This window comes from Ipomoea nil, unplaced genomic scaffold, assembly GCF_001879475.1.
Source record: "Ipomoea nil cultivar Tokyo-kokei standard unplaced genomic scaffold, Asagao_1.1 scaffold1043, whole genome shotgun sequence".
NCBI classification, from domain to species: domain Eukaryota; kingdom Viridiplantae; phylum Streptophyta; class Magnoliopsida; order Solanales; family Convolvulaceae; genus Ipomoea; species Ipomoea nil.
The window spans coordinates 3919694-3932418 of NW_017617471.1; the positions used below are offsets into that span (position 1 = coordinate 3919694).

Below are 12725 nucleotides of genomic sequence, written 5' to 3' on the forward strand. Positions count from 1 at the left end.
GGGCAATATGGAAATAACGTTATATATTTGCAAGTCGATGAAGTAAAACGCTGCAAGGTGTTTGCGATTGTAAAATTGACGTTTTGGTATAAAAACGCTACACATAAACTATTTACTAAACAAAATTTTTAATATTTTGATCGAATCAAATCGCTAAAGTGATCAAATCCATTAAATTTTGGTCAAAACGTTATTTACCAAACAAAGTCCAAGTATTTAATTCCCATTCCAATTTCAATTCATATATTAGAACCAAACACACCTTAACGGGACGTTTGGTTGGAAGGAAGGAATTAAGGGGGAAATGAATTGTAATTCGGTGGAAAATAATAAGGTGGGAATAAAGTAAGAATTCAAATTATGTTGTTTGGTAGGGAGAAATAGAATTATTAGAGTTGAGAAGGAAAGAAGTGGTATAAAGATTAAAATACCCTTGTGCAATAATAATAGTAATAATAACCAAAGGTAGTAATGTCATTTCATACGTTTTCCCCTTCTCAAATTCATTGAATTGCAATTCATGGGGTACCCCATGAATTGTAATTCAACCAAAGAAGGAAATTACAATTCTCTCAAATCAAACAACGTAATTAAGATATCCATTGAATTGAAATTCAACTACAGTTAAATTACAGTGAACCAAACGCTTGGCACAGGGTCCTAAAAGTGGAGCCATATCGCAAATTGCACAGCCTATTCAATACTACTCATAAGTCATAACTCACTCCGTCATCCGTATTCCGTTTGTTTCCTCACCGTACCTTACAGTAGTAAATCACAGGTTTTCGTAACCCGGCTTGACCAACAAGAGGCTCCGTTAAACCGCTGCCCCTCTCATTCCCACCCAATTCCTTTCTCTCAGCTAGGGTTTCTGAAGCTCCGACCATCTAAACCGAGTATGTCTCAGCTCTTTTTCACCTCCTTCAATGCACTCATGCATATATCTAGGCGAGTTTTCGGTTCTAAAAAAATTTTAATTTTTGCCTTTTGTTCTTTCTCGTTTGCAGGGATTTTTGAAATTGATTGCTCCAGGAGTGCAAATGTGGAGAGAATGAAAGCGTTTCAGTTTGAGGTAAAGTTTTTATAATTTTAATCGTTTTTTGTTTTGAGAATTTACTTTCGCGTCAATAATTGTAGGCTGCTTGTCACTGGTGCTATTGGTTAATTAGTGATTTTTGCCCCCTTTTTCTTTGTCAGACTGTTCCTTGAGTTCGGGGAAAACTGAGTGAGCTTTTAATTTTCCGGTAATGTATATCTCTTTTCGGTTATTCTTTTCCATGGACATGCTTTGATGGAGGTGGAATGTAGATAACCCAATTGCAAGGAATAGAGATACATATTGCATCATTAGTGGAATTGAGTGAATGCATAATTCCAAAAGTAATTTGGCTAACTGATATCTGTTTGTACAGTTAAGTGACTGTTGTCTGTTAATCATTATTTAATTTTAATAAAAAAGGCGATTGAATTCAAATTACTTGTTTGTTGCTCCTACAAGTATCTATATTTTCACTTGCCAATTACCAAGGCCTCGAGTGAGTAAGATTGCCTTTTTACTTGTGGCGATAGGATCAGAAAAATGTATGGGTGTGCTGTATTCCCTTCCTTTATATTCTTTTTCTTCCCCTTTAATTAAGGCTAGAGGATAATTCAGCATTCTCAATGGCAGAGCCAGCCACCAAATTTAGTGAATACGATTACCGGGCTATTATTTTTTAAGACATGCATAGATATTTAAATTATTTTCATTAATTAAATTATTCAATTTACTATAGTCTAAGCTGTGTTTTCATATTTTGAAAATATTGTATAATTTTCTCTTTATTGAAGATTTAAAGTACTTCTGTTTCAATAATTATAATGAATTAATTATTCATTAAACTTTCTCCCATTCAGTTGCATAATCTTTTCTTTACTATCTTTATCATTGAAAATACACTTTCAACACTTGCTTCACCATTGCTAACTAATTATACAAGGGAAAAAAACTAATGGAAATACAATTTATTTATTTATTTTTTGACTCCACTAATTTTTTAGCAAGAGAACCAACCTCTTTAACATTTGAAAATGCAGAGTTAGAGTGCATATCCTGGACATAAGTCTCAACTCGAATATTTAATGCCAGAAGATCCACAAGTGAACATTTAAAAGATAAAATTGAGACAACTGAATAATAACTTTTTTCTTATTAAAAGTTGCAATTGAGTTAGTTGTACTTTAAAAATTATACTTCTTATGTATATAGTGACTACTAAAATTTTATTTTTTGGGGTTTAATTTTAAAATTGATCAAAATATCATATAGATAATTAATAAATACCAAAATTTTAGTGGGATCAATTGACCCATTTAAATGGCTATAGCTCCGCCACCGAGGGTTCTAGCTTTGATATCAACTGTTAGAGTTGTAGTTCATTTCCCATCTCGGGTAAATCTATATATTTTAACCACTGTTATGTGTTAAGTGGGAATATATTGTTAGGAAATGCAAAACATAGTTGCAGATAATAAGTGGAGCATGCGAAGCTAGTTTAAATGTTTGTGTGGAGGAACTGAATTATTATAAATTATGACTTGTGCTTCCTAGACTGAAAACTGTGATTCCAACTGGGGAGCTTCAAATTTGACAGAATACTGATGAATGTTTTGTTCTGCTCTGAGCCTCTGATTGCTAGTGTATAGCACAATGGCCCAATATAGTTGCTAAAATGCAATAAGATATCATTAGATAGTCTATACATTCCCCAGTCAAGAGGGTCACATACAGACTCCAGGTGGAACTAAATAATGGATTGCAACACAAAAAAAAAGGAAAAATATTTGGTGAATTATAATTTAGGTTAGTATTGCATTTTTGCATTCTTTAGCTGGATCTGATGTAGGACTATTATTCATTTATTCGTCAAATTTCTTGGTCGAATACCTAACTATGAAAGGATAAAAACTCTTTTTTAAGTCCAACCATTGCTGAGCTCTTCATTATTAGAAGAGCACAAGGGAAATATTTAGACTATGGACTACCGCATAATCCAATGTCCTGTAACTTTTGTTTTGAGTGGCAAATTATTTTGAACTTTTCTTGCTAATGCATATCATAGGTTTGTAGTTATGTTTCATTATAAATTATTTCTATTGCAGGGAGTTTTAGTGTAAGCATCACAAGCAAGAGGATGGGTGATGAAGCTTTTGATGGGCAAACATTGACTGAAAAGTTGTCTAAACTTAACAGTTCACAACAAAGCATAGAATGTATCCTTTTAATAGAAGATTGAGTTGTTTCAGGTCTCTTTTGCTGCTGTAATAATAGCTAAAAGTGATTGTATGTGAACAAACACAAAGAAACTAAGCTAACCTTCTAAAACAAATCATTGCAGATTATTTTTCTCTTTTAACAAGATTCCTTCATGGTTAGTTTGGTCTTTTTTTTGGGAGGATTATCAGATCTTTTTGTTTTTTATTTTTTATTACTGTTGTGGAGTCCTTTCATTGTGATGGACATGATGTAATAAATATAGTATATCAATGCCTGAAGTGCAGCACTAATGCCCCACTTCACCTCACTATCTGAGTAGTGCTGCATAAGCTAGAGCTTTGCCTCAAGTTTATAAATCCAAAAAGGGGATGGTTTCAGAGTTTTTTTTTTTGGAATTTATTCCTTCTGTAAGTGGCTTTTGAGTTCCAAATTTTCATTTTAAATATTGCAAGTTCATTCCTTTAACCTGTTATTTCATTTACTTATCAATCCTCCCATTTTGAAAAAAAATATCAACAGTGGGTTAAAAATTCAGAGATGCTTTTTCAGAAAGATAATGTTGGCATTGAACTACAAGGGCCATTTTGAGTTTCATGCTTGTAACTTCTTGTTTTCAAATTCTTTGAGTTACCCAGAGAATGACCTGCATTAATTTATACGTTCTCCATCTCCCATTTTGAAAAGTTTATGAGATTAATGCTTTCTATCTTAAAGAAAATGCAAGAATAAGTAGGTCTTTCTACTTCTAGAACCAATAACATCCTAGTATTGAGCAAAATATGGTTAGCCGATTATTCTGTTTGTTTTTAAGCTTATGGAGCCTGGATTGTTTCTTTAACATTCAATCAGCATTGTCTCGTTGGTGCACTTCATTCAGGAAAAAATCCAAGCAAATTGTTGAAACATGGGATAAATTATTTAAATCTGCACAGAAAGAGCAGCGTGTTGCATTTTTATATTTGGCCAATGATATCCTGCAAAATAGTCGTCGCAGAGGCAGTGAGTTTGTCAATGAATTCTGGAAGGTCCTACCAGCTGCTCTTAAGCATGTTTATGAAAGTGGTCATGAATCTGGGAAGAAAGTTGCATCCAGATTGGTAATTCTTTTAACCTCTTTAGGTGGCTGGTGTTTTTCTATATTCTATCAGTTTCCTAGTCAAGAAATAAAGTTGAAGCTTCATTTATCTCGGTGTGGCTCAGTCACAATGAACAACCTAAATTATGAGTGCTGAGCTTGCTGGATTTTTGAAAATAATAATTTGGAATAGAGTCCTCCCCAACCCACCAAAAAAAGCCCAAAAATTATGAAGCTTCATTTTTCTCCTTCATTTCTTCAATACCGGACCTTCAATGCATGCATATATATATATGTGTGTGTGTGTGTATTCATCCTTTGCTCTTTCAAGTAATCTTGCTTGATGCTGAAGGGCTGACTGAGAAATTGTGCAAAATGTTTTTTCAAATTAGAGTTAACTCTAGCTTATAACCAGTTTTGTCCAACAGTGTGGGAGTTCCTCTCTTCATACATGTGTGTGTCTATATATATATATATATATATATATATATATATATGTGCTTGTGATATGTTGCAAAACCAAGTGTTTTTTCCGAAGTAGAACTTCTAACAGACCTAATTCCTAAAGCCTTCTATGCTGTCTATCCCCAGAGGAAATGTGTGTGTGTCTGTGTTTTTTTGCTAAATTGTGTAGCACTTGGAAGCATATTAGCTGGGTTTAGGATTTCCCTTATCAAAATAGAAATCCTGGGGTTTATGATTTCTCATCAGCAACCTTTGGTAGACTAATAATTTGTGACAAAATGCAGCCTTCTTCTTAAACTATAGGATTTTTCAAGGCCTCTTATTCCATATCTATTTGCACTTTATTAGGTTGACATATGGGAAGAGAGAAAAGTTTTTGGATCTAGGGGTCAACTTCTTAAAGATGAAGTGCTGGGCAAAAATCCATCTTTACCAGTCAGCAATGGCAAGAATCCAACTCCTATAAAGGTTATAAAGAGAGATGCTCATTCTTTGAGAATTGTAAGTATAATATCTTTTTGCTTCGAAAATCAGACTGTTCTCTTTTTTGGATGTGATATCTCATTGATTGTCTGAACATCCAGAAATTGGCTGTTGGGGATCTTCCTGAAAAAATTATAACAGCATTCCAGGTGGTCCATGATGAAAACACCAATGAAAAAGCTGCCTTAAATAAGTGTAAGGATGCTCTTTCTCATTTCAAAGAAATGGAGAAAGACATTGCTAACATTTCCTCTCAGGGTAAGAACACAATTTCCTTTCATAATGAATTCATACTTCACCTCAATCTCCTTTGATTATCTTTTAATGTCTTCTACTGGACTAGTAATTTAAAACTTACAAGTTGAATTTGAGTTTTGTTTTCATCCTAAGCGGAAAGGTAACATATTTGTAAATAACCCCTTAAACTTAACAAAATATTGGCCAAGAAAGTAATATAGGAAAACTAGAGGTGGCCGCGGTTCGGTCCAACCGGTGGGCCAAAACTGAACCGTACACTATTTGAACCGAACCTGAAGCATAACCGTATTAAAAGGTTACGGTTAAGGTTCGAACCTAATAACTATGGTTAATGTTAAAATTTATATTTTTGTGAACCATGAATCGTCAGTTAATGAACTGAATTGGATGGTAGTTGTATGTTTTATGGGAATAATATTACTCTTAAGATGTAAATATATGTTATATGTAGTACTTCATAATACTAGTAGTCTCATAGACTCATAGTATTAAGTATGGTGCAAAATTGAGTTAATTGCATGCATGCATATTCTCGACAGAATTGGCCCTCTCTCATACAATCATACTCTCACTCTCTCAACCAATCAGCTAAGTTAGTAATGGATATATTATATTTTAAAAACTAAATGTTAAAATTTAAAATGTAATTAAAAAAAAAACTGTTATCCGAAGGTTCATCAACTGCCAAGGAACCGTATATAACAGAATTGTGGCCACCTATGAGGGAAACCAGGATGATGACCAATTAACTCCTTGTGAAGTTAATTTTGAGTTCTCAAATCTCAAGTGCTGTTTAATTTATGATACTGCGGCACTGCGCCCCTCAATTTTTATAACAGACTTCTTTAGTCCCAAAATTATTGGATGCACCTATCTTTGAAAACATTCTTTATCTTTGTTTTCCTATTTTACTCTCTTTTGGAGTTTATAGCATATTCATGTCATGAAGATGACTTCACACAAAGCACACTCCTAACTTAAAAATTGAAATTTGAAGTTTATGGTTATACAAGTAATAAGACAAGTCCAAAGGTTCAATGTTGGCAAATCTGTCACTAACTTAATTCTCATATTACATGCCTAGTTAATCTGAAATTGAAAATTTGAGATGGATTGTATTACTTTGTTATTTCATCTTAGCAGCTTGCTTCTGACCACCTTCATTGTATGTTGATGTTGCTGTCTACTTTCTTTGGAGAATTGTGATGATCCCATTTCTTAAGTCTTATGTATTATTGGGATTCACTTTTATTTGGGTAGAAATGTCAATTTGACCCTCTATGTTATGTAAGTTTTGTCAATTTTGCCCTTTGTTCATTTTTTCTGTCAAGATTTTGATAACTTAGCCTAATTTCATTCAATTTAGTTCCTCCATAAAAAATGCCAGTTGTATTTCATTTGTTTACCCGATCCAAACAAATCAGTTATTGACTTGCCACTTATACAGTTTAACAAAACTCCAACTGTTCCGTTTAGTCATTTTTGTTAAAATGTCATCATTTATCTCTCTCTCTCTCTCTCTCTAATCTGACTCCAAAAAAACAGTTAAGGACTTGCTACCTGTACAATATTACAAAAAATCATAATATTTCAATGCTATATAGGTTGCTGATTCATGTAGGTTGGGTAAAAAAAAGAAGATAGAACTGTCACTTTTTTAATAAAGGTACTAAATTGAATAGAACTTGACCAATATATTGAAATCTTGGCAGAAGAATATAACATGGGACAAAAATGACATAGCATAGGGTCCAAATTGATACTTTTGCCCTTTTATCTGATCAGCAGCCATGAAGTTCATTTACCTGGGTGTGTATCTGTGTCAGAATTCTTTGGTATGCTGAAGGTACCATGGTACTATCCTAAAAAAATAATTATAAAAATTACTTAAAAAATTGAGCATATCGTGTTGGCTACCTATCCCTGAATTCAAGCTGCATAGATCATAGGGACTTTATTGTACTTGAGTTTTCTTTTGCCTGCATTTTCCTAACATTCTTTATATGGCATGCACCTTTCTTGCATCCTTTTTTGGGTGTGAGTTGAGTTCAATTATGCATTATTCTCCGTGTTTCTTGCTTAAGGATTCTTATTAATCTATTATCTTTCAATGGTTGCTCAGGGACTCCACAGGGATCTGAAATGGCGGATAAGATCCAAGAACAGGAGAATGTACTTCAGCAATGTGTTACCCAACTTGAAAATTCTGAAGCATCCAGGGTTGCCTTGATTTCTCAGCTAATGGAAGCAGTTCAGGATGAAGTATGCTCTTATATTATTTTTGCCATGCTTCTAGCTATATTTTAGCACACACTAGTTCTACTGTACTGTATTTAGTGCACTTTAGTTCTTACATACCCTTGCTTTCCAGGAATCAAAACTGGAGCTTATACGGAATGATCTGAAGGTGAGGATTCCTCTTCTTCATCTTTAATACCCCTTGTCTTCTCTTATGTGAATTATTTTACTGGCTTATTAGAATGCTAGATGCCAAAAGAGTTCTCTTGTAATCTTTTCTTCTAACTATTGATATATTCAGTTTATTTGATATTATAGCCACCTCGATGCATTGGTTGTCATCAAATGGTAATGGACTTAATTCACTCATCAATAATTTTACTGGTATACCAAACCATGATCATGCCTTTTTGACCCTCAACATCATTATTGCTTTCCTTTATAAATTCATCAGACCTCTTGTGGCTGTAACCAGAGAACATCCACACTAATTTTAACTATACTACTGCCTTAATCATTTGATTCCTGACAAGGTATGTCCAAAAAACCAATCCTATAAGCACTAAAAATTTCTGAACCTAGGTGTTCCTTTGGGACTTCCATTAGAGATAAGGTAGTCATCATAGCAGCAGCGAATTCTATAGGTAATGCTCATAGTGGTATCTTTGTAACAGGGATGTTTCATCTACTGATAGCAATATCTGCAATTATAAGCAGGATATATTGAACTAATCCACAAAGTAGGTATGCCATTTCTAGCTCTAAACTGATGGGTTGGCTCTAAAAGACCGTAAAATTAATGGGTTAGGGAAAAAATTGAACTCGATAAGAAAATCAGCCTGATAGCTTAAAATTGATAAACCCGATGATCTAAAGCAGGTTAGCCTAATGGTTTGAGCTGCTCAAGGCTTGTCTTTGTTTCACAAGTGATTTGGTACAAAGTACACAAGGGAGCTTGTGTAAAGGCTCTCCCCCTTAATCTTTTTTTTTTTTTTTTTTTTTTTTTGTTGTCTTTTTTAAAATTAAGTTTTTAAGTATAATTTAATAAATATATTAATATATTTATTACAAAATAAATTATTGTTTATGAAAATAAATAATGAAAAATAAAAACTTATTATAAAATATAATATTCTAAACATAAATACAAATTTTTTATTTGTTAACATTTTAAATAAAAACAAATTTATTAATATAAAAAAATTATATTTATATATTTTATACAAATGTCTAGAACTGATACATTATGCTTTTGAGTTGGGATTTGAAATTGAAGATTTGAATTGATTAATTTACGTTTTAAGTTTAAGTTTATATCTATTAATGTAAATGTGGTAGTTTGTTAATATTGAAAGTGTAGGACGTTAGTTTGAAAATGTCAAGAATTTTAATTGAGCCTGACTAAAAAGTAAAAAGGCTTGATAACCCAGTGTTTTAGAGTTAGGGCCAACAAATTTTGGCCCAATTAGCCTGATCTCTGATAAGCTTGATGACCCTGAGCGGGTTTACCCAATTGACATCCCTACCACAAAACACTTTCAGGTACTGGATCTGATAACTAATTTGAGGGCAGCATTGTTTTCCACAATTTATGATTTTTAATTTAATACTCTTGTCAATATTAGCTGTTTAATCATTGTGCAGATTAGCTGTCCAACTTTTTACTGGTTATATCTGAATCAGGCTTGGCTATCTGTTGTCTACTTAAAACATGACTGCATCTTGGGTGACTTGTAGCATTTTATTTATACCTGTAACCAAATTTGTTTTTTTATCCTAAATTTGTCTAAAGTGTCTTCAGGTCTATACCTGCTCTGTTTACGGTCAATTACACAAAATTTCATTCCCAAGCTTAAAACATGAATGCATCTTGGCATTGCTTTTAGCATGGCATGTTCTTTCTGTTGTTGCTAGATACAAGTAAATTGGACTATAAATCTTAATTCATTGGTGTATACCTGTTATTTTTCATTCTCTCTCCCTCCCTCTAGTTTGAGTGTCATTTGTTTCTTTGTCATTAAGCTTGGGCTAATTCATGGTACTTAATAAATAAAAATTGCTGAAACTATGATCTTGTTCTGCTTCCCTGTGGTCAGTAGACTTGGTATTGCTGGTCTTGGACTCCAGTTGCAATGTTTGGAATTTGAATTTGTAGTTTTCCTAGAACCTAAAAATTCTGAGGCTTGAGAACAATCAAAGAATCAGATATTTAGGTGCAGCTTAAAGTTTATGAATTTACATTAAACTTTAAGGGGGCGTTTGGTTCAGGTTATCTCACATAACACTAGGAATGTAAATATTGTAATATCATATACCCCTGTTTGGTTCAAGGGGATGTGAGATTGCCAAACAATGTTTTTAGGTCATTTTTATTAACATTCATGTGAATCACATTCCTTCCAAATTCTTAGGCTTTGTTAGATTCCTGAGATTGTTACATTACCTCAAAATATCCCTTGAACCAAACACCCCCTAATGATCCATCCTGATTCTCCTTGTGGGGAATTTTATATTACTTCCTAATGATCCATCCTGATTTTATATTACTTCCTGGTTTGACATTTTAAGCATCCTATCAGCAGGTTATGTTTAATTTTAATGGAAATAACATTTCGAGTCACTCTGTTTTAATGTTTCTTGTGTTTGAAAGCAAGAAAGTTATGCCCTTCATTTTATTGTAAGAACATTCTTAAGGTTTAACACTAAGAATGTTAACCAAAATTTGAATGAATTTACAACTATGCCACTAATTCATTTTGAATTTATGTTGTCCATTCCCTTCTAAACAAGTAAGCAAAACAGCCTGTCTTTTCTTTCAACTCAATCCCTGTCATTGAACCACAATGCATTTTGGACGTTGAAATGTTGAATGTTGTATACGGTTTGGATCAATCAGTGGCTCAGTGTTTATTTCGAAATTTATAGAATGGTTGAATGTTGTATGCTCAATTTCTTGTGTTAGATAATGATTGCAATTCATGTTTTCAGATTTTGGTTGACTCTTCAACTTCATATGCAGGCTGCTCATAAGCAGATTGAACAGTCAGCAAATCTGAGAAAAAGGTTGACATCTCCCTTTCTTCCAATAGAAGCAGCAGCAAGGGCAGCTGAACCGATCCCACCTTCTGCACAGATGACGAGCATTGTTCCTTTGCCTACAAATCCCGTTACTTCATTTGCATCTTCCAAACCTACTGACGAGGAAAGCAAGAGAGCAGCAGCTGCTGCTGTTGCTGCAAAACTTGCTGCATCGACATCCTCTGCTCAAATGCTTACCTCTGTTCTCTCATCCCTTGTTGCAGAAGAGGCTGCTGCCTCTATGAGCAGTGGCTTGAAAAGAGGATTTTCTTCCAACTTACCTTACGGTTCTCCAGAGAAGAGGCCCAAGTTGGACAATCCGACGACTTTTTCTGATATGAATAAAGCAGATGGAGGTGGTTCCGCCTATTTCTCTACAGGCATGCAATCCTTGCCCCAGACAAATCCTATGCCCGCTGCATTCCCTCCACCACCGCCCCCACCACCCATACCTCCGGCAAATTCCCCTCCAAGTCAATTGGTTCAATCAGCAGCTATGATGATGGGCGTTTTACCCTATGGGTATGGTTCTGCCGTTAGCCTCCCACCCCCACCTATGCCCATCTCAACAGGACTGACAAGGCCGCCACCACTTCAACCTCCTCAGCAGCTGCAAATCCCGCAGTCCCATTCTCAGCAACAGCAGCAACAGCCTATCAGTGGCGGTTTCTATCCGCCCCCCGGATTCGGTTTCTATGGACAGAGCCCTCAGACAACACCACCTCCTGTTCCCAGGCAATAAGCCCTTTTGAGAAATATGAAAATCCCTTGTGATTTTGTACATTAATATGAAGTCTCATCTAGACAGAGGAAGTGTTTTAATCTAGTTTTTACCTTTCACCTCTCAATCCTACCCCCCATTCCCTCAAACAGATGAAAGTAGCTTTCTGCATGAACTCCCTGTTTGCACCCTCTGTACTAACCGTTAGGGTGCTTTGCTACAGTAAGGATACATGTACCTATCTGTAACAGTTGGTATAGGACTTTGTTTAAGGTAGAAATAGTTATTACAAAAACCTAATTTAATTTTCGAAACTTTTGTTTATCTTTTACATGTAAAGTTTTCTATTTTATTTTTATTTGTGAATTTTAGGACGTGCTTATTTTCAATTTTCAATTTTTCTATCTGGTTTTAAATTGGAGAAATGTAATACGGAGTAAAGAATTTGATGGGTTAGTAATTACATTTTAAGGAGGCTGTTGAGTTATCGTGATCTAATTCCTTCACAATTCATGTGGGGTTAGAGTTGTTAAACTTATAATATATAAATATAAATGTACAATCTTACAATCAATTTAGATTTTTAGTGGAGATGAAATATATTTTTAAATTTGGTATCAAAGCTAATCTCATGCCAAAGGTTATTTTAGTGGTGAGGAATTTTGTCTTTTGCACCCAAATAATTACAATCTAAACCTCATTGACATTAGTGTGGGATTATGTCCAAAGTGGACAGATTTTTTATGCGCACTGATATTTGGTCCTGTCTATTGAACTATTGAATTATCGGTGATTTACATCCTCCCAAATATTCTGTCGGGCTCAAATATAGAAACCCTTGGAGATTCAACCGGGGTTCATCTGTACTTCAAGAGTCAAAATAAGCTTTTCTTTAAAAAGTTATATTTATATAATGTGAATGTAGTATAGTATATGACATTATTTATGATCGAATTCCTTATATATCTGCAATGGCCAACTCGTTCCACGTGAAACGGGAATTGGAAAGAAAGACAAAAGGCATAATTAATGGCATAATTAATGGACTCCAAAAGACAAAACTTAATTATTGGACAGAACTATGAATTAAGACAAAAAGGTAAATAATGAAGGTCAAAGGGACAATGCCGTTTTCGCGTGGTGGCGCAATG

At 34.2% G+C, this 12725-nt stretch overlaps 1 protein-coding gene across 2 annotated transcripts; it reads left to right on the plus strand.

Annotated features, from left to right (window-relative positions):
- Positions 1 to 669: 669 nt before the first annotated feature.
- On the plus strand, positions 670 to 11930 carry LOC109181468 (regulation of nuclear pre-mRNA domain-containing protein 1A-like). Of its 2 annotated transcripts, XM_019331245.1 has the most exons (10): positions 670 to 896; positions 1008 to 1072; positions 1198 to 1244; positions 3142 to 3252; positions 4106 to 4353; positions 5145 to 5297; positions 5381 to 5537; positions 7660 to 7799; positions 7909 to 7944; positions 10795 to 11930. In XM_019331245.1, exons 4-10 carry the CDS (start codon positions 3174 to 3176, stop codon positions 11593 to 11595), a joined length of 1614 nt encoding a protein of 537 aa, XP_019186790.1. In that variant the 5' UTR covers positions 670 to 896; positions 1008 to 1072; positions 1198 to 1244; positions 3142 to 3173; the 3' UTR covers positions 11596 to 11930. The 2 variants fall into 2 exon arrangements, with proteins under 2 accessions (XP_019186790.1, XP_019186791.1); XM_019331246.1 differs by lacking the exon at positions 1198 to 1244.
- Positions 11931 to 12725: the final 795 nt, after the last annotated feature.

What these genes read in the sequence shown, in the direction of transcription:
- LOC109181468 (XM_019331245.1), top strand. Translation starts at nt 3,174, where the DNA reads ATGGGTGATGAAGCTTTTGATGGGCAAACATTGACTGAAAAGTTGTCT. An exon ending in TGGAAGCAGTTCAGGATGAA is followed by an intron (nt 7,800 to 7,908) that starts GTATGCTCTTAT and finishes CTTGCTTTCCAG; the next exon opens with GAATCAAAACTGGAGCTTAT. An exon ending in TTATACGGAATGATCTGAAG is followed by an intron (nt 7,945 to 10,794) that starts GTGAGGATTCCT and finishes CTTCATATGCAG; the next exon opens with GCTGCTCATAAGCAGATTGA.